General features: G+C 38.0%; 1 protein-coding gene across 1 annotated transcript in view; it reads right to left on the bottom strand.

The window, feature by feature from the left end:
* Positions 1-17,199, bottom strand: part of HSD17B3 (hydroxysteroid 17-beta dehydrogenase 3) — a 41,225-nt gene extending 24,026 nt beyond the window's left edge. The window contains exons 1-2 of the mRNA XM_049772286.1: positions 17,046-17,199; positions 12,088-12,134 (exon numbers count right to left, since the gene is read on the bottom strand). Of these exons, the coding sequence (XP_049628243.1) occupies positions 12,088-12,134; positions 17,046-17,199 (201 nt within the window). The remainder of the gene's footprint in view (positions 1-12,087; positions 12,135-17,045) is intronic.
* Positions 17,200-22,526: the final 5,327 nt, after the last annotated feature.

Here is a 22,526-nt window from a genome sequence, read left to right as displayed (position 1 = left end):
ACATTAGTAAAATTAGATAAACTCCAAAAAGCAGAAATCCTAATTACAAATTGGTTTTTTCTGTTTTGATTATAATGTGTCTTATTGTATGTCTCCAGTTGGTTATTTTGTTTAGAATTCTTTGGAAAACACTGGGAAAGTTTGAGTACAGGTGGTTATAGGACTAAACCTCAGAAGTGTCCTGAAATTTTCAAATTAAACATGTAAATAAAAAGTATTTTTGGTGTTTTAATTGATACCAGGTTGCTTTGTGCATCTTCTCATCCCTGGGTGTTAGCAACAATTACTTCTTGATGCTATGGATACATTTCTATCCGTCTTTGTCTCTTGAAATGTCAAGTAAAAAACCTTATTCACAGTAAAGTTAGAGGTCTTGAGAGCGAGTCCAAAGCTGAGCCATTTGGATAGAAATCTCAAATCTGTCACATAAGAGTGTAAATCTGGGAAAGTTACTTAACCTATCTGCTCTTAAGTTTCTTCATGTATAAACTGCCAGATAATAGATAATGCCTATCTGATGAAGTTATCATGAAGATTAAGAAAAATGACTAAGGGCCCGGGGAGATAGCACAGCGGCGTTTGCCTTGCAAGCAGCCGATCCAGGACCAAAGGTGGTTGGTTTGAATCCCGGTGTCCCATATGGTCCCCCGTGCCTGCCAGGAGCTATTTCTGAGCAAACAGCCAGGAGGAACCCCTGAGCACCGCCGGGTGTGGCCCAAAAACCAAAAAAAAAAAAAAAAAAGAAAAAGAAAAAAAAGAAAAATGACTAAAACAATACCTGGAAACTAATGAGTGCTCATAAAAGAGAGAAAAGAAAAAGTGATAGGTATAAAGAAGTGCAAGCTTAATTAGAGATTTTTTGCACCAAAAGAAATCTTATGGCTGGGGCTCAGTTTTCAAGAGCCTGCCCAGAATAAATTCAATCCCCAGCTAAACAACCACAAGGAGAAATTAAATGTATTACATATGCAAAAAGTTTATAGTAAACACAATTTATCTACATCCTAAATTCCATTACAACCTTAGAGAAGTGGGGTTTTTCTTAGAAAAACACCAATTTACAGAAAAAATCACAACAGATGAGATTAACACCAATTTTTGCTTGCCAGAAAGTAGATGAACAGTATCTCAAGTCATAAACCAAACTCTTAGATAAGTAAAGAATTTACAAGTTGCCTCAAATCTCAGGCATTGCATCAGCTCTAGGTCTTGGTTGAAAAGAGAAGCTCTGCTCATGAAGTGGATAAAGTCCTTCCATAAGCTAATGGAACCCTTGATAATGTTCTTCCTCTTTTAGAGAGCCAGGAAGTAAAGTAACTTGTGATTCTAAGTTCTGCTCTAAGGAAGATGGCAGTCAAGCCTATCTGATACAGACATGAGACTAGGATGCCTTCTCTAATGAATCTGGCCCACCTAAAGAGATCTCAAGTCCAAAGCACAGTAGCTATAAGTGCCAGCCAATTCTTTAAGAAATCATGGCAGAATTTTTATCCTGCCTAACCTTGCTCACTAAAGCCTGGACAGTCAACCAAGATCTTCTGAGAAGAACCAGCTGACATGAAAAATAATGAAGCCAATGGGGCAAAGCAAATCTAATGAAGCCTCTTATCAAGTTTAGAGCCAGAGCGATAGCACAGCTGGTAGGGCATTTGCCTGGCACACGGTCGACTGGGATTTGAGCCCCACATCCTATATGATCCCCAGAGCTGCCAGGAGCAATTTCTGAAAGCAGAGCTAGAAGTAACTTCTGAGCACAGCTGGGTTTGTGGCAGAAAGAGAGAGAGAGAGAGAGAGAGAGAGAGAGAGAGAGAGAGAGAGAGATCATGTTGCTTTCAAAAACATAAATACATAGAATGCAAACACATTTCCAAAACTGTAAACAAACTTTTATTTCTTTTTAAAATTCTCAATTTGGGAGCTGAAGTACAGGAGTTAGGTTCTTGCCTTACATATGTCTTCTCATTAAATGCATGCAGGATTCATTCAGTGGCTCATCCTTGGTCTCTGAACCACTGTTAGTTTGGTTTTTTGTTTTGTTTGTTTGTTTTTGTTTTGGGCCACACCAGGTGGCACTTGGATTACTCCTGGTTTTGTGCTCATAAATTGCTCCTTGCAAGCTTGGAGAACCATATGGGATGCTTGGAATAGAACCTGGGTCCATCCCAGGTCGTCCACATGCAAGGCAAATGTCCTACCACTGTGCTATCACTCAGGCCCTAAACCACTGTTTGGAAAGTTATCATGGAGATTAAGAAAAATGTTTAAAACAATACCTAGAAACTAATGAGTGCTCATAAAAGAGAGAAAAGACAAATAGTGATAGGTATAAGGAAATGCAAGTTTAATTAGAGATTTTTTTTTGCACCAAAAGAAATCTTATGGCTGGGGCTCAGTTTTCCAGAGCCTACCCAGAATAAGTTCAATTCCCAGCTAAACAACAACAACAACAAAGAGAAATTAAATAAATGTATTATATATGCAAAAAGTTTATAGTAAACACAATTTTGCTACATCCTGAATTCCATTACAACCTTAGAGAAGTAGTTTTTTTCCTTAGAAAAACACCAATTCACAGAAAAAAAATCACAATAATAGTTGGAAATTTTTGCTCTGGAAGAGAGCTAGTTGCTGATAAATAGATAAAGTGATATGCATAGTACCTCTTTATTAAAAATAGTACAAACCGGAGCCGGGCGGTGGCGCTAAAGGTAAGGTGCCTGCCTTGCCTACGCTAGCCTCGGACGGACCTCGGTTCGATCCCCCGGCATCCCATATGGTCCCCCCAAGCCAGGAGCGACTTCTGAGCACATAGCCAGGAGTAACCCCTGAGCGTTACTGGGTGTGGCTCAAAAACCAAAAAAAAAAAAAATAGTACAAACCACAATGACAAAAAGAAAAAAAGAGAGATAAGTAAAATGACTGCCTTTGGGGTTAGTTTGGGAGGGAAACTGGGGACATTGATGGCAGGAAAAATGCACTGGTAAAGGGTGGTGTACATTCTATGATAGAAACTCAGTTATGAATAATTTTGCAATCACAGTACTTAAATAAAATCATTATTAAAAATTATATGAGTTATAAATTGTATGAGTTTCAGTCATACAATGTACAACACCCTTCACCAGTATGCATTTCCCACCACCAATGTTCCCAGTTTCCATCCCATCCTGCCCTCTGCCCTTTCCTCTGCCTGCCTCTGTGGCAAATATATTTCTTCTCTCTCCCTGTCTCTCTCTCTTTGTTTACCTTTCAGATATTGTGGATTGCAGTATTGTTAATTAAGGAGTATCATGTATATAACTACCTCCTTTCAGTATTCAGGTCTTGTCTAGTGTTTATTTCCAACTATCTTTGTCATGTTGGTCTCCTCTCTAACACTAACGGCACTCCTTCACTATGTGTGGCACGCTTTCATGTCTCATCTCTTAAATGCCTACCCTCTACACATTTCTATTAATTTTCTGAACAAAGAACTAGATGTGAACTAGATGTCAGGTAGCCTGGGAATAAAATCATTTTCTTAAGTTTTTTAAAATAATAATAATAATTTTTTTCCAAAATAAACTTGAAAACATAAGCAAAATGGATGCACTTCTAGGAAGTAGTTCTATACAATTACAAAAAGGAGTCTGAACAATAGAACAAAGTAGGACACTTTCTTTGCATATGATCATCCTGGATTCAATCCTCAGCATCCCATATGAGGGGTTAAGCACCGCCAGCAATGACTTCTAAATGCAGGGTCAGGAATAAGCCTTGAGAACCACCAAAAATGATTTCTGAGCATAGAACTAAGTGTAAGACCCTGACCCTTTGGGGGTGGGGGTAAGGGAGTGGTACTAGTCTCCTGCTTTGTTGAAGCCCTGGTAGCTGCACACACAGGTTCACCCTACAACTGCCACCATGCCAATGGTCAAGCTTTACCACTTCTCTATTCATCTGCAGAGATGCCTAGATCCCAAAAAGCTCTAAGTATGCCAATTCTGTGACTGACATTTCCAGGGACCTTTGGAGCCAGGTCAGGATGCCCTTCCTCCACCACATCTCTGAACTTCCAGCAGCCCCTGGCAACCATGTCCACAATCCAGAGGCTTCCTCCATGGCTACACAAGTGGCCAATACCATAGACACATCTAATCTCAAAAGAGAAGCCCAGGAGCCGGAGAGAAAGCACAGTATAGAGTGTTTGACTCTCATGAGACCAACCCGGATTCTATCCCCAATATTCCATATGGTCCCCCAAGCTTGCCAGGAGTGATTTCTGAGTACAGATGGTGGAATTGGTGTTGGAATATTGAATTCCAGAAATACCTATTTATAAACAACTCTATAAACTACAATGTCTAAATAAAGAAAAATTAATTTAAAAAAAAGAAGAAGTGATCACCACCAGGAGTCATTCCTACATGCAGAGCCAGGAGCAAGTTATGAGCGCCACCTGGTATGGCCCACAAACAAAAGCAAACCAAAAAACTCTTCCAAGAAAAATTATAAATCTAGAGAGTTATGTAATTGCTGAAAACTAATAGCAATAAATAGGACAGTAGTTATGCAAATGAGTAATTGAACCACAAAGAAAACTCTAGCCACAGATGGTTTTACAGATATTTTAGATATTTAAAAAAAAAAAGCCAATTATCACTAAATTGCCTAATCTTTTACTCAGAAAAAAATTCCACTATTTAGTTTACAAAGTTGGTATAACTTTGACACCAAAATTTGGAAAAAATAGTTGATGTTTTCCAATAGTGTTTACCACACATAACTAAGGAGCTAGCCATTTACTCTGGGGACATGTTTTCTACTTTGAACATATATTTTAGAAAATTTGGACAAAGCATTCATGTGGACAAAAGTAAAAACCTATGTCTCTGCCATAGAAAAAAAGAGCTAAATTGGAACATATATCATATAATACTAAAAATAATAGAACCATGATCTATACACATAGGTGTAGATTAATCTCAAAATCATAATATTGACCAGTTAGAAGCAGAAACATAATGAACATAATTTAATTAAATTTAAAACAAGCAGTGCAATCAACATATATTTAGGCATAAAGCCATTTTAATAAAAAAAATTTTTAAGTTTTTTTATTTTTAATTATGAGAACAAAGATGCAAAGAAAGAGGACAAGGTAAAGTTACAGTGGAAGGACAATCACCCATAACATAATTCTCAGAAGAAGTCCCCTTGCTGTTATCTTAACTTTGAACTTTCAGCCAAAGAACATTAAGATAAATAAAACAGAATCCATGTACACATTTTAATAAAATGTTTAAGTAAGGAATATATTGATATAACATTCATGATAGCGCTTATATCTGTGGGGGTATGGAAGAAGAAATATAAAGACATGGCAAACGTGTCTGAATGTCTTCAAAGATATTGGTGATATTCTACTTCTTAAATTGCTTGATAAGCCACATAATACTTCTTTTGTAGTTACTTGTTTAATATATTTATCTTTTTCATATACACACACAACACATTACAACAAACCTAGGTTATTCAAAGTCTAGATCAGAAATTATAGTGTTGAAGCCAAGCCATACGGAACCAAGCAATGAATCCAAAGAAACATAAGAATAATTAAAAGCTGCTGCTTTTATTTAAAGAAAGATGAAAGAGAATAAGCTGAAAGTATAGCTGGAGTAATTTAGACTGGTGTAATTTAAACATTAGGAAGAAGAATTTCCTTGCTGAAGTGGCACAAGACACCATTATAGATAGCCAAGTCAGTGTGAAATGAATTCAAGAATAAGGCAAGGCAGTTATTTTTCTTGGGTTGATCTGAGATAAAGCTAATAGAATGTCTCTAATTCAAAAGCTAATTCTGTGATTTCCTGACTGCTATTTTTTGATCACTGTTATCTATCAAGTTTTTCATAGCACAGTTGTTTCAGTCAATAAATGCTCAAACACCAATCACACTGTCAGTTTGACTTTCCCTCCACCAACCAATGTTACCAGTTTCCCACCCACCACCCCAACCTGCCCCCCTGCAGACACAAAGACATTTGCTTCATATTGTTTGTTAGAACACAAAGGCCAATGAAATTATCAGAACTTAGATCAATAAGAATCAAAAATAAGAATTGTTCTAGAGGGGCCAGAGAGATAGCATGAAGGTAAGGTGTTTGCCTTTCATGCAGAAGGTTATTGGTTCAAATCCATATGGTCCTCCAAGCCTGCTAGGAGCTATTTCTGAGTGTAGAGCCAGGAGTAACTCCTGAGCGCTGCCGGTTGTGACCCAAAAATCAAAAAAAAGAATTGTTCTAGATATGTTAGATATGTTGTTATGCTGTTACTAAGGTCATTGTTAAAGGATTTACTGGGTTGTGGTTGGTGCTAACTGAGCCTTCAGTGTTCTTGTTTAGACCCACTAAAGTTCTATGCAATTTTCCAATCAGATTTATTGTAATCCTGGGCTGTCACTACTATGAAATTTTGAGGTGTTACACAAGCACATGGATCAGGGTGTATAGATCTAAAACTATTGTTGGCTTGGAAGTTTGATAAAATGCAATTGTGGGGTTCCTTTTAGTGAAAGGGTGTGGCTTCAGGCTGCTGTGCCTTCAGGCAGAAAGTGAAATCTTGTAATGGTTCCAAGAAGACCCCAGGAGATTTTAGCCCCAACCAGTCTACCTGAAAAGATTTAACAGCAACTTTGCTCTTTAATTTTGACTCCACTTTTCTGTCACACTCAAGCAGTACCTGCTTCCTTGCCATCCCAGATGGGGGAAAAGGGGAAGTAGTTCTGAATCTTTTAACTTGACAATAATTGGATATTTAAATGAAAATATTCATAAACTTACCGTCTTACTGATAGAGATATCTAACTTTAATACATCACTTAATATTCTAGCAATGGCTGACAGCTAACTAAAGTATGACTCAATAGATCACACCATAGGGACTTGGTGTATTGTAAGTAATTAATTACACATCTAAATTTATATGATTACATACACTCATACTGAAGCAATGATACAATTTTTTTATCTTATTGAAACAATTGTGATCAACAGAATCCTTATAGTTGAATTTGAGATATGTAATGAGTCAGGGTCCTTCCCACTACCAGTGTCAACCTTCCTCCACTAACAGTCCCAGAGTGCATCCTATACCACCACCCTTTGCCCCCTGACCTGCCAGTATAACAGACCCCTTGAAGTTTAAATTGTCAAAGTTTAGTTCTCTTGATTCTATTATCATTGACTTGAATATTTAGTTCTGATACGGATTTCTTTTTTTATTTGTTTCAGGGAGGTTTGGGGGAGTGGGGGGGGGACACACCTGACAATATTCAAGAGTTACTCCTGCCTCTGCATTCAGGAATCCACTGGCTGTGCTCAGGGGACCATGTGGAATGCCATTCATCAAACCCAAAATCCAGAGTGGCCACCTGCAAGGTTAAACTGAATTGCCTCAAAACATTATGTACAACATTTATTAGGATAGGGCAAACCATTTAATGGGGTATCATTAGAAGGTTTAATGCATAAATGATAAAGTTAACTTTAGTCTTTTAAAACTAGTTAAAGGGGCCAGAGCTATAGCACAGCAGGTAGGGCATTTGCCTTGCACGCAGCCAACCTGGGTTCTATCCCTGACCAAACTGAACCCACCCCCTTGAGGTGCAGAGCCATAAATAACCCTGAGCACCACTGGTGTGGCCCAAAAACAAAACAAACAAACAAACTAGTTAAAAACTGCATTTGGATCAGGAATATGGCTCAGTGATCACTTCTTTGCAGACATGAAGTCCCATATATGACGCCTGGCAGCATGGCTTCACCCAACATGTCTCAAAAAAACCCGGTAGTACTGCTATTTGTCATCCTCAGTGCCATCACAAAGTGTACAATCTCCAGCATCACTATGACTAAACACCACAGCTGAAGTATGTGTGAGGCCAGTTTAGTATCACATTAGGTTGGAGCACTGTACATACCCAAGTCTGTGTAAAAAGCAAAAACAGCAAAAGAATAGGAAGAATGGCCTGGATTTCATCAGGGTCCTAGTGGAAACAGATAATGGAAACAGATAACACACATTCAAACCGTGTAACCCCAACTGAGTTTAATGAAAGGAGCACAAATGAGACAACCATCCTCCCAGAACTCACTGAGAGGAAGCAGAATAGAGCCCAGTCACCACAATCACCTCTGTCTTCTTGCCAAAGTCCCCTGCTGGGGAAACAACTGGAGCGAGAGGCCAAAGGAGCCCCTTAACATAGCTCGGCCTCCTGCGTTACAGTCTAGGACAGAAAAAGGCAGAGAGAAGTTTCCAAAGTAGAAGTAGAAATAACCCGACAACTCTGTTCATTAGATAAACCTGACAACAAACCATTGCAGAAATGTGATGTTAAGCCAAACTTACACATGAATTTACCATTCCACTCTGCAATTGCCCTTCAGTCTACTCAAGAGAAATGGAAACTTCCACCAAAACATTACCTAGCTGTATGCACAGCAGCATAATTCACAAGAACCAAAAATTGGAAACAGCCCAAACATTCATGAGCTGGTAGTGACTAAACAAAATGTGATACATCTGTGCAATGAAATTTTATTCCATGATAAAAGTCAGAGTCATTGGTACAAGCTATACATAAATGATCCTAAAGAGCATAATTAGGCAGATGAAAGCAAGACCAAAAGCCACAAAGATGGATGGTGACCTTTGGATAAAATGACTATTAGCATCTAAATCTAGTGGTAGGAATAAGGGATACAAAAAGAATCTTACTAGCAGCTTTACTGATAAAAAGTGTTCTGAAACTGGATGATAAGAGAGCAATTCATTTATTTACTAAAAACTGTTGTACTTAACACTTAAAATAGGTGAATTTTATAGTATCTGAATTGTGTCTCAGGAAGTTGTTTGCAATTTTAAAAAACCTAACTGAACCACAAGTACATCATGCCATTCATGTATGCTGATTAATTTCAACTAAATCACATTCATCCTGAGTTGATTTTTATGTTTAAAGTATTGTCACAATTCACTTCATCAGCATTTGAAGGAAGCCTGTCCATTAAATGAAAACCAAATGAAATCCTTTGTGCATTTTTAGCACAAAGGATCCTCTCTGGTCAGATGCCACCAGCCTCCCCTGAAATGTGCCATTTCTATCAAGAACTTCAGATTATATAATGTTTCATAAGAAGTCGTCTATACAGGGTGTGGGCAGAGATCCCTCTGCTGGTTGGGACAATATTGTTCCTTTTTGACCATGGCTCAATCTTATTTCCAGAATGTCAATATTGGGGACTAGAGTGAAAGTACAGTGGGTAGGGTGCTTGCCTTGCAAGTGGCCAACCAAGGTTGAAAATCCAGCACCCCATCTGGTCCCCTAAGCCCACAGGAGTAATTCCTAAGTAACCCATGAGCATCACCAAATGTGACCCAAAAAATCAAGACAATCAAAACAAAATGTCCAGACTGACAAGTTCCATACAGGGATCTGGAGGACATCCTTTTCTGTGATTTAAACAACAGAAGCATTCCCTTTCCCAGCATGCATTGACAGGCAAGATCCTGAAGAATGGCACTGTTGTGTTAAATATTTCCATTCTCCTTGAGTCAGGGCTTGGCTCAAGAAAGGCACTTATCACAAATGCAGTCTCATGTCTACATTCTGACAGCTCCATATACCACTTTGTTCTCAAAAGAAATGTATACCAAGCTGTGGAAATTCATTGGTACAACAACCATGCAGCTGAAAACTGGTAATAACAGGAGAAGAGGATAGGCCATTTCCCCCACCCTGACTAGTTACCACTGTTGCACCCATTAAATACAATCAGTACCTCACTTCTTCACGGCACTAGAGGCACCAATTTGACCAAAGTTCAGGTATGCTAGTATTTGAACTGACATTGCCAGGACTTTTTTGGAGTGACTGTAGGCATCTTCCCACATGCACACCTTTCCATACTTCTGGAAGCCCTAAAAGCTGAAAACACATCCCACAGAAAAACTCTCAGTATCAGTAACAATGTGTGGAATTCCTGCCCATGCAGCTGTGAACTCCATTTTTGTTGAATACTGTCATCCCCATTGGAACACACCAATTTAGACACCAATGTGTATCTGAAGCCACCGAATGTTCAGAAACAAACAAAAAATAACAAAATGATCAACTAGCAACAATGCTTACTAAATCTGATGACTTGGGGCCAGAGAGATAGCATGAAGGTAAGGCATTTGCCTTTTATGCAGAAGAACGATAGTTTGAATCCCGGTATCCCATATGGTTCCCTGTATCTGCCAGGGGCGATTTCTGAGCCTTCCAGGTGTGACCCAAAAACCAAAAAAAAAAAAAAAAAAAAGCTGATGACTTAATGAAACATGTTTGTAATCACGGTGCTTAGTAAAGATATTAATTCAAAAAAAAAAACTGTAGTCTGCCACTTTACTATACATGTCTCTTGCTCAAGAAGCTTTTTTGTGGAGTCTTTATGATTTTCCAGATACAATTTCTTGATATCTGCAAACAGTGAGAGCTTCATTTCTTACTTTCCTTGACAATGGTTTGTTTATCTTGTTTACTCTTTAAAAAACAAAAGAAGATCTCCTGGTTTCATCAATTCTTTGTGTTGCTTTTCTTATTTCTATATTGTTGATTCCTGCTGATTTTTATTATATTTTTACTTCTTCTTGTGTTTAGGTTCCTTTGTTGTTAGTTTTCCAGATATTTAAGTTGTTCCTTTAGGTTGTTGATTTTGTAATTTTTATCTATACTTACATAAGCCTATATTGCTATGAGTTTCCCCCTAATTACTCCTTTTGCTTTGTCCCATAAATTTTGGTAATTTGTTTCATTATCATTTGTCTCGAGGAATCTATTTCTTCTGTAATTTCTTCTTTGATCCAGATATTATTGAGCAGCATGTAGTTTAATTTCCAAGGGTTAGATTTTCTTTACATCTTCTTTTTACATTGAATATTGATTTTGTTTGTTTTTGTGTGTGTGTGTGTGTGTGTGTGTGTGTGTGTGTGTGTGTGTGTGTTTTGGGGCTATACCCAATTTCTGGCTTTGCACTCAGAAATCGCCCCTGGTAGGCTTGGGGGGCCATGTGGGATGCCAGAATTTGATCCTATGTTGGCCATGTGCAAGGCAAATGCCCTGTCACTGTGCTATCGCTGCAACCCCTCAATCTTGATTTTTGTGGCATTGTGGTCTGATAGGGTGCTTGGTATAATTTTTACATTTGCAAATTAATGTAAGTTAGATATGTGTCCTACAATATGATCTGTCCTAGAGAATGTTTCATGTGCACTTAGAAGAATGTCTATTCAGCTTTTTGAGGATGAAAGACCCTGTATAGATACATAAGTCCCAGCTCTTTTATTTTCTCATTTAGGGCTCTTACTTCCTTGCTGCCTGGTGGATCTTTCCAATTATAGATAGGAGTGGTGTGTTAAAATCTCCCAATACTACCATATTTCCATCCATATGTTTCTCTAGGTTTGTGGGCAAAAACTTCACATACTTTGCTGACTACATTTGGTGCATACATGTTGATCACAGTACTTCTTGATTCTATTGTTCCCCTGATTAATAACTAGTTTCCATCCTTGTCTCTAAGTACTTTCTTGAGGTTGAATGCTATTTGGTCTAATATAAGTATGACTGTCCCAGCTTTTTTTTCCAGTAGTTTGTATAATTGTTTTTCATCCTTTTACTCTGAGCCTGTGTCTATCCTGAGATTTTAAGTGTGTTTTCTGGAAGCAGAAAATGGCCAGGTTTTGTTTATTGATCCAACTCACTATCCTGTGCCTTTTGAAGAGAGAGTTTAGTCCATTGACATTGAAGGAAATTATTGACAGAAAGGGCTGTTATGTTGCTGTTACAATTGGGTATTTTGTGTGTATGCATATATGATCTTTGAGTAGTTCATTTAGAGTTGGTTTGATTAGCATGAATATTGCAAGCTTTATTTTGTCTAGGAATGTTAAAAATATTATATTTTTTAAATAATGACTACTACTTTAATGATCAGAAAAGTAATGCCATGGAAATAGGATATGTTCAAAGCTAGGGAGGAGCAAGTCTTTGTGAAAACAACTTACCTCAAATGCATAAGCTTTCCCAATCCCATCTCCTGCTCCAGTTATTACTACAAAGGAACAGAAATAATTTTAAAGGAAAAAATTAGTTCTAAAATCTTCTTTGTCATTAGCTACATTTTCTTGCAATGCCTATTGCCAAGACCAGCAGTGAATAATCTTTTACTACTAATGGTAACTTAGATATCAAAACATTTCTGGACCATATGATATAGGCAGATAGACTTCAGGCAGCCAATGAAAAGCCTGTGTCTGTTCCACCATGTGCCAGCGTAAGATCACAGATTTCATAGTCTTTATATGGTCCATGAGCCAGTCTTCCCCAACCCTGCTCTAAAATACTAAATATTTCAAGGATATGCCACAATCCAGACCCATTTCTATCACTTATAAGATTTTTAATATGTGGGAAATTATTCCCCTACCAAAGAATCCCACTGCTGGGATATTCCTCCAGATCAAATAGTTTAGGTCTTGGAATACAAAAGATTTGCAAAAGTCCAGCAAAAAATAAATAGAATAGGGGACCACTTATAGTAGCAGCCTGAGGGGTAAGGGAGGGGGATAAGGGATACATGCTGGGTGGGAATGGGGGTGGAGGGAGGACAACTCTGGTGGTGGGAATTCCCCTGATTCAATGTCAATATGTATCTAAAATATTACTCTGAAAGATTTGTAATCTACTTTGGTCAAAATAAAAATTATTATTAAGAAAAAAAGAAAGAAATAGAATAAATGACAAGTATTTGTCAAAAAATCTGACCATAGGAAGCATAGACTAAAACAGTCAAGGGTATTTTAGAAGACAACATGTGTAAAAATAGAACAGGACACTGTCAAAACTTTATACCATAAGAGTGCTTGCTGACTGACCATGTGAAATGCCCAGCCTCTGCTCTTTATATACTTATTGTATGTTGATGTACTTACTAATTGTCTCTGTCAGCTCTGTTGAGAGCCCTAATGGGAGAGTGAAATTGTACTAAAAAAGTGGCCTTCCTGTAAGACTATTCAAGATGGCTATTCAAGAGGCCCTAAAGCTTGGACAGGTCCATTTGTGTTGTTTGACTTATTCTCTGAAACCTGCCCTGCTATATAACTAGTTTGGAAGGATTCAGAACATCAGTCCTTGACCCCATTTATTAAGTTATCAAATGAAGCTTGATTTAAAAAAATTATATATGTGTTAAGGGTAAAATTTTATACCTCTTGCACAAAAGCATGTTACCCACCAGTCAAGAACCAATATGACAGCATTGCAGAAAGTTTTTTTAGGTTATTGTGTGAAGGATTGTTGATGCTATGGAAAATATGCCCCAAGATGAAATAAGTAGATGAAATTTCACTAAGAAGTCAAAGGTGTTAGATATTCATAAACTCCAAATCATTACTCTGCCACATACTCAACTATTACTATAAAAACTTGTCAATATTTTTTCCAAAAGTCCATTTCTTCATGTTTTCCAGCAGTAACAGCATATCAAAGCAGAAAAATAAGGAATTTAGCAGAGGGAAATGCAAAAAGTGGATACAAAAGAAGACCAAATGAAATTTACTGAATGGATATATGTATATACATACATTCAACTATACCCAAATATATATCATCAAATTGGCCTGCTCATCCTCTTAGATTCAGCATTGCATACTTACTTTATCCTAAGCTTATTTGTGTAAATGCCAAATTTTTAAGTGCACTGCATTTTAGTAGTCTAACATTTACCCTGTACCAACAATCGAAGTGTTCATGCTTTCTAAAAATGTTAACAAAAAATACAAACAAGTTTTCCAAGTTTCAGAGCACTGACAAAAACATCTCATTTTTATACTCACTAATGATCTTATATGTTTTGTTATTTTAAGTAAATCCATGCATTTTGGATTCCATGCATTTGTCCCTTCTCATAGATGTAGTATGTTCAAAAGTTGATATCTGCCTGACCTCCCTATCTTCCACTGAGGGTAATCTTCAAAATCACCAAAACATGGTGTTAATAATTAATAACATGAATAAAAATGTGGAAGTCTGTTGAGCTCTTTATTTTAGTCATGTACTGTTTCAAGTGTTTTAGATGTCATCTTATTTTAATGTTCACAACAAAACTCTTTTTAGGGATCTTACTTTCTTAGCTTTTAGATGAAGCCACAGAAGATAAATTTCTTGAATAAAGTTATGCTGACCAAAAATAAAAGGGATTTAAATAAAGCCTATCTTGACTTGGCGTCATAGTCCCAACCACAGACTTTGGGAATAAAAGGGTGTTGCAGAAAGCAGATAGAGAAGGGCCAGAAAACTGAAGTTCTTGAGAAGTAATAAAAAGTTGTTGGGGACCGGAGAGATAGCATGGACGTTTGATTTTCATGCAGAAGGTCATCAGTTCGAATCCCGGCATCCCATATGGTCTCCCGAGCCAGCCAGGAGCGATTTCTGAGCATGGAGCCAGGAGTAACCCCTGAGTGCTGCCGGGTGTGACCCAAAAATAAAAAAAAAAAAATTTTTTTTTTGTTGGGAGGTAAAAAAAAAAACAAGAGTTGAGGTTTAGACTATTTGTCACTGATAAGATCTTTATCCAACACCTCAGCAGCCCAGCGAAAGAAGGACACACCTAATCCACCAGAGAAGCTCCCACAGGAACAAAAGCCAGAAATGGAATGTCAAAAATCAACTACCTCCAATTCTCTCCCGCTCCCCAATAACCAGCCTAGCAATAAACTCTTACCTAGTTAAAAAAAAAAAAAAAAAAAACCACCTACTTAGGGCAGGTTGGAGAAGCTTGTGTTTCCCAAGGAAGGTGCGCCCATGCGTGCTGCCAGCCCATGTACATGGTGCCCAAATACACAAGTCACCCTCAACCTTCCCCCTTGCAATGTGCACTTTCATACTTTCATACTTTAATGCTGGGATGTGCACTGGGATCTCTCTACATTTGGAGAAGCCTGTGCTTTTTCTCTTGCTCACTCTCTCTCTTTGTTTTTCTCTCTCTCCCTCCCCTTCCTCAGAATTTTTAAATAAAACCTGTTATTACTTCTCTTCTCTTCCTGGGGAGAGGTTTCTTTCTGAAGGTTGGTTCCTTCTGAGGGCTGCTGCTTCTCTCCCCCAAACTTTACATAAGTCATTGGAGACCTTCATTGGCCTTATGGAGTATCTACATTTTAGTACTTACTAACTAGTTTTTCTTATTGCTCCCACTTTACTCAATCCAAGTTTCTATTGAAGATATTTTACTCCTACAAGAGAAAATTGTTCAATGTCAACTCAAAAGACAGGTTTAGCTTTTATTTTTTAATTTTAGTCAACAAACACTGAAATCTTTGGTCTTTTGTGACTTCTTTTAAAATGTGTTCTTGGGCCGGGCGGTGGCGCTAGAGGTAAGGTGTCTGCCTTGCCAGCGCTAGCCTAGGACGGACCGCGGTTCGATCCCCCGGTGTCCCATATGGTCCCCCAAGCCAGGAGCGACTTCTGAGCGCATAGCCAGGAGTAACCCCTGAGCATCAAATGGGTGTGGCCCAAAAACAAACAAACAAACAAAAAAAAAATATATATATATATGTGTGTTCTTAGAAAGTCTTTGTCCTGTGATGATAGGCACAATAAAGGGTCCCAAATATACTCTTTTAAATCGGTCTGAACAAGATATTGTACCCAGAATATTGACACTCAAAGTGGTTTCCAAGATTGCTGAGGACAGCATACTGCTCTGAATACAAAGGAAAATACACATACATTCACATCCACATGCATGTGCACACACAGACACATATACAGGTAACAAAAATCCTTTTTTATTCCAAATAATTTTCATATGATAAACTTGTAAGTTTGCCAGCTTTATCATGTAAGCATACTGAATACCCAGTTAAATACAAATTTTAGGTAAACAGTAATCATTTTTATTTTAATTTTGTCCTATGAAATATTTGGAATGGCATAAATAAAAAAATTTTCCTTATTTATATGAAATTCACATTTAACTAAGTGTCTTCTATTCTACTGGCATTTCTATATGGTTGTTCCTTCTATTTAACTTGTCAAAGTTTTTTTGTTTGTTGGTTTGGTTTGGTTTGTTTTTTGGGTCACACTGGCAGCGCTCAGGGATTCCTCCTGGCTCTATGCTCAGAAATTGCTCCTGGCAGCCTCAGGGGACCATAAGGGATACCGGGATGATTCAAACCATCATCCTTCTGCATGCAAGGCAAATGCCTTATCTCCATGCTATCTCTCCAGCCCCCAAAGTTTTTCTAAACCATTTTTTAAGTCATTAAATTTCTTGTTGCCCAACTTCAAAATGTAACTTAGCATTTCATTCAAAGAGATACTGAAACTTTATTCTCATTCATGCTATTTATTTTAAACTTGAACAATTGTTCCAGGATATGAACCTCACTAGAAGCTAAAGTATTTCATCGACTTCAGACACAAACTAGCTCTAGATGTTTTATATAGTTGTATCAAGATAGTCCTCCTCTTTAAAACATAGCTCCATAAAATTAAATTTCTTAATTTTAGTTACCTCTCTTTATGACTGGATTCAGAGAAATATTTTTAACATAAAGGGTTTTTTAATTTTTTAATTCAGAATTTTGAAGTACCCCTTTCTAAACAAAGCACCATGGGCCTTTATAAAATCTGAAAGAAAAAAAAAGAGGATGAAGAAATTTCTAATTATTTATTATTATATCAATAGAAGCTCCAAGAAGAAGCAAACTCAAGGAATAGGTTAGAGGAAAAGCAAATAGATGCGAATAGAGTAGCATTTTCTTATTCTCCTTAACCACCTTAACTTAATTTTCAGAAAATTCTAACTTCACTCATTCCTTATACTACCACCACCATCCAAATGTAAATTACCCAAATTACAGTTTCACTATCAAATTAAAGATGCAGTCAATACATTCTTTGATATATAAAAATAATAAGTACAAGCAAAAAAATTTCAGAGAAAATGGAAAGTTTTCTTTACCTGCCCACTGTCCCATTGACTTTAAGAAAGACGTTGGCAGAACTTTCCGGAAGTGCAGAAAAATACATTTGGATAATCTCAAACACTTCACCAGAGAGATAATAAACACCAGAAGTCCTATGAAAGTGAAGAACTGGTCCAGAAACTCTGCCATAACTGCCCTCAGTGTATACTGTTTCGAACGTGGCCCAGTCCTTCCACTGGCCTCCTAGGTATATCCTTCAAATTCCTGGAGTGAAAGGGTACATTCCACTGTGGAACATTCAGATTAAAGTAACATTTTTATACAATTCTCTAATTTACAGGCATTAAAAGAAGTATTCTTTCTAATATCTTTGCAGCACTTGGTTTTTTTTTAGTGCCCGTAAAATAGTAAAATATGGGAGTAAAAAAAGATAAAGCCTAGACCAATTGGGGGGGGGATAGTATCTCGGTGCAAAATCCTGTAAGTCATATGTTCATCTATCTAGAAAAATATGTAATAAGTGCCTAGCAGGTGGTATGTGCTATGGAAATAGTAAATCAGGTGAGTTTTGTGTATTGAGAGAGCTAATGGTGTAGCAGGTGAAGTAGACAATATGGAAATAAGGAGATAATGGCAAATGTTAATGCTTCAAATGGTAATATTAGTATGACATGCCAAAAGGACCAAAAAAAGTTTTTTTTTCTTTTATTTTCTTTTTTTGGCCACACCCGCCAGCACTCCAGGGTTACTCCTGGCTCTGGGCTCAGAAAACACTTCTGGCAGGCTCTATGGACCAAATGAGATGCCAGGATTGAACCTGGGTTGGCAGTGTGCAAGGCAAACAACCTACCTGCTGTACTCCATCCCCGAAATAAGATATTTTACAGAGGGTGCTCAGGAGTCAATTCTCTAAAGTTTTTTTAATTTACGTCTTAATGAAAAGAAAAGATGAAAATGAAAATGCAAAGATCAGATTCCCTTTAGACTGAGAGAACAGCTAATAAAAGCACCCTGAAATAAGAAGCATTTATGTATTTGAGGAATAACTGGCACTACATGGTAGAGGGAACTGTCAATAGATAAAAACAAGGAGAAAAGAAGTAAAGTAGAAGGCATGTCGAGGAGCCAAATCCTCTTCTTGAGAAGTTTGGACTTTGGTCTACAAGTAATGTCAAGACTTAAATGAGGTGATAATGGAGTCAGATCATTTCAAAGGTGCTTCTCAAGGTTCACCCTGATGATAAATATGACTGTAGATAACCAAAGCAGGTGGTATGAGGAGACCATCGCCATCAACCAAGAAGACTGTCAAAAGTATTACTTCAGCAAGTACCCAAGTTATTCATTCAGTCTTACATGTTTAACTGCAATACATTATTTTTCAATTTAATACTTTCAAACTTTTTATGTATAAAACTAATATCAAAGACTGCTCCTTTTGCAGGCTTCTCTATCAAGAGAAATGATTATTCATTTTTTTGTAAAGAGGAGGCAAAGCAGTAAAGCTGGCAGTTTTCAGGGCTTATTCGTGACTCTGTGTTCAGGTATCATGCCTGATGGGACTCAGGGACTAGATATGATGCTGAGTATTAAACCAGGTCAGTTATGGGGCCAGAGAGATAGCACAGTGGTGTTTGCCTTGCAAGCAGCTGATCCAGGACCTAAGGTGGTTGGTTCAAATCCCGGCGTCCCATAGGGTCCCCTGTACCTGCCAAGAGCTATTTCTGAGCAGATGGCCAGGAATAACCCCTGAGCACCACCAGGTGTGCCCCCTCCCCCCCCAAAAAAAAACCCAGGTCAGTTACTTACAAGGCAAAAGACCTACCCACTATAATACAACTCAGACCCTGTATAATGATAACTCATATATTCCAATTGTCCAGGTTAACCTGGAGATATCCTTGATTTTATTTTCTTTTACTTTAAACCCATGGTTTATAAAGTTGTTCATAATACAGTTGTTCCTGGTATTCAGTGTTCAAAATCAGTCCAACCAATGTAACATTCTCTCCACCATTGTCCCCAATTTCCTACCCATCACCAAGCCTGTCTCCTTGGCAGGCACAAAATAATTTATTTTATATTGTTTATTACAATTAAGTGGTAATAGAATTATTGAGAGGAAAAAGTTTTAGTAAAAGAAAATTTCTGAAAATTGTTATATCTTACAATGGGTCATTAAGTCATTGTCTGAAGATTAACTAAGCTGTTTGTTGCTAGATGAGCCTCTGTGTAATTGGTTTTTGTTGGATTAACTGGGTTCCATCCTATTCAGGATATGCTAGTTACTCATTGGTCAGAAGCACCTTTGGATGGAAGCATCGGTTGGATTGGTGCTTTAGACCACCTGTTCACTTCCCCGGGGTATATAGTCTGGTGCTTGCTAATAAAGACCCTGGGTCTCAAGGGAAAAAAAACTACTTGGTGTTTCAGTTTTCCATCACTGAGCTATATGCTTCTAAGGAGCAAAAGGCTTGCATGTGGGAGTTCCTAAACCTGCTTTAACCCTTTAACCGTGTATGGATTATTTCCTGTGTCAGTGTTTGCTTCCAGACCCACAACTCTCCAATGCCCTGGATTTGGGGCATGAGGCTTTCGCTTCAGTTTTGTCTGTTGAACTAGGTGGCTTCTATTCTACTTTCACATCAATTTGATATGTTACTACTTGGGTGTTAGTATTGAGGGATTTGTATACATAAGCAGCTGTGCACCCCAGGAATGCAGGTTCTATGGGTCAATAAGTTGCCATGTAGCTGTTATGGGATATGGGTGTAGCCCAGAAGCCACAGGCTTCCAGAAGTTTGGAGATCTGGGGGAGGCAGTTCATTCCCACTCTAAAAGACCCCAGAGTTTTCAGCCCCAAAACCAGTATTCTGGAATTTCTGCCAGGTTGGTGTCTCTGCAAAGATTATTCATCAAACCCTGAAGTTGAGCCATGGGCATGGTAATAATAGTAGGGTATGGATCAGTTGCCATGGCTTCTGCAATGCTGGAACTTGGCTTTATCCCTGCCAAAGATTCCTCAAAGCTTTCAGCTGCAAGACTACACCTATGAATGTTAGCAGTTTGGCTTGCACCTCTTTCAAGAGTAATTTGAGTCTACGGGAGCTGGCCAACAAGTTGATATGGCAGCAGCTGTGGGATTTTGATTCCTGTTCCTCATATCCCACACCAATCTGTCTTTTATTGACAGATAATTGGGTTATTTTTTTTTAGCTTTAGACAACAAAAGAGGCCCTGGACCTTCAACTAGGATTCAGACCTAGTGGAAACAATGTGTTTGCAGCTTTCAAACAAGAAATAATATGACTTTAATGTTACGTGCAAGTTATTTACAAGTAGAAATCATATTCAGGTTCACATTCAAGGAAAGGACAATCACAGAAATATTACTCATGGGTCTTCATTTACTTCTGTAATGTGCCAAGAGTGATTACCAATTTGGAAACAACCTAAACTAAATTCTTTATTAAAATTTATTTCTAATAGGTAATATTGGTTTTATAATAGTGTAATGTCTGTGTTTTAGGTATATACAATTATCTTGCCCACACCAAAGTACCAGTATCCTACCATGACCATGCTTTGCAGCCTCACATCCATTTACACACACACACACACACACACACACACACACACACACACACACACACACACACACATATACTGGATTACCTAAATTCTGTGGTCAGAATATAAAGGTTGGTTCTCATTGGAAACTGTCTCTCCTTTTAATTTTCTACTTTTTTTTTTTTTTTTTTTTGTGGTTTTTGGGTCACACCCGGCAGTGCTCAGGGGTTATTCCTGGCTCCAGGCTCAGAAATTGCTCCTGGCAGGCACGGGAGGACCATATATGGGACGCCGGGATTCGAACCGATGACCTCCTGCATGAGAGGCAAACGCCTTACCTCCATGCTATCTCTCCGGCCCCTTAATTTTCTACTTTATATACTTGATTTGAAACTTTCACACATATGAGAGAAATTATTTAGTATTTTTCTTTCTTCTTCTGATTTGTTTTATTGAGCATGATCCCCCTCCAATTTAATATATATGATGAAAAAGGTAAGATTTCATATTTTTTAATTACAGAATAGAGTAGTATTTCATTATGTATATATCACAATTTCTTTATCTATTCCTAGTTGTTAGGTACTTAATTCTAGATCCTGGATATTATAAATATCACAGCAGATAATGGACTATCTTTTGAATTTATTTGAAACAAAACTCTTTGATGAATATTTTTACCAATCAGGCAAAATGAACTTGGTCTGTCAAGATACAGCATGCTGGCTAATGTTGCTAAGACAAGGATAGTCCTGAGATAGTCCTCTTACTACCTCTATGCACCTCCATTTCCTCTTACAAAATGAAAACTAAAGAAATTAGCACTGTGATTTCACAAAGCAAATCCCCATGCTTACCCTCAGGTCACACTCTTCTGCTTCTTCAAGGGAGTGATGTGTATATAAACTATATTTTTAACTGCTTATCTGTCCTTTGTGGGGGAGAGGATTTGGGGGGCCACATCTGGAGATGCTCAGCATTTACTCAACTCTGTACTGTTAGCAGGAACTGTATGTGGTTTAGGGAATTAAACCCAGGTCTACTGCATGCAAGGCAAACACCCTACCCAATGTATTATCACTCTAGCCCCTGCTCATCTGTTCTTGGGTTTTTGGATTGCTTCCCAATCTTTGATACTGTGAATAGTGCTGCAATGAATATAAGAATACACGTTTCTGGGGCCGGGAAGGTGGCGCTAGAGGTAAGGTGTCTGCCTTGCAAGCGCTAGCCAAGGAAGGACCGCGGTTCGAACCCCAGCATCCCATATGGTCCCCCCAAGCCAGGGGCGATTTCTGAGCACATAGCCAGGAGTAACCCCTGAGCGTCAAACAGGTGTGGCCCAAAAACCAAAAAAAAAAAAAAAAGAATACAAGTTTCTTTTCAACATAGTATTTAGCAAATCTTGAGGTAATGCCAAGAAGTGGAATTTCTGGGACATATGGAAACTCAATTCCTCATTTTTGGAGAAGTGTTCATACTATTTTAAAAAATGTTGAACCATGGGGCTGGAGTGGTGGTGCAAGCAGTAGGGCACTTGCCTTGCATGTGCTAACATAGGACAGACCACGGTTCAATCCCCCAGCATCCCCTATGCTCCCCCAACCCAGGAGTGAAATCTGAGCGCAGTAAACCCTGAGAGTCACAGGTTGTAGCCTAAAAACAAACAAAAAAAAAAAAGTTGAACCAGTCAAAATTCCAACAAAGAGTGGATTTTTCTCCATATCAGTGGTTGTTTCTATTCTTTTTGATGTACATCAGTCTCATTTATGTGATATCTCATTGTTTTGGTTTTTATTTCTCTGATGATAAGTAATAAAGAGGATTTTATTCATATCTTTATTGGCTATCTATATGTCTTCTTTGAGACAGTGTGTCTTCAGCTTTTATCTCATTATTTGTGAGTTTTTTATTGTTAAATTTCAAGTACTTTATAGATTTTAGTTGCT

Source organism: Suncus etruscus, chromosome 4, assembly GCF_024139225.1.
Source record: "Suncus etruscus isolate mSunEtr1 chromosome 4, mSunEtr1.pri.cur, whole genome shotgun sequence".
Lineage (NCBI taxonomy): Eukaryota > Metazoa > Chordata > Mammalia > Eulipotyphla > Soricidae > Suncus > Suncus etruscus.
This window is presented reverse-complemented; position numbering and strand designations above follow the sequence as displayed.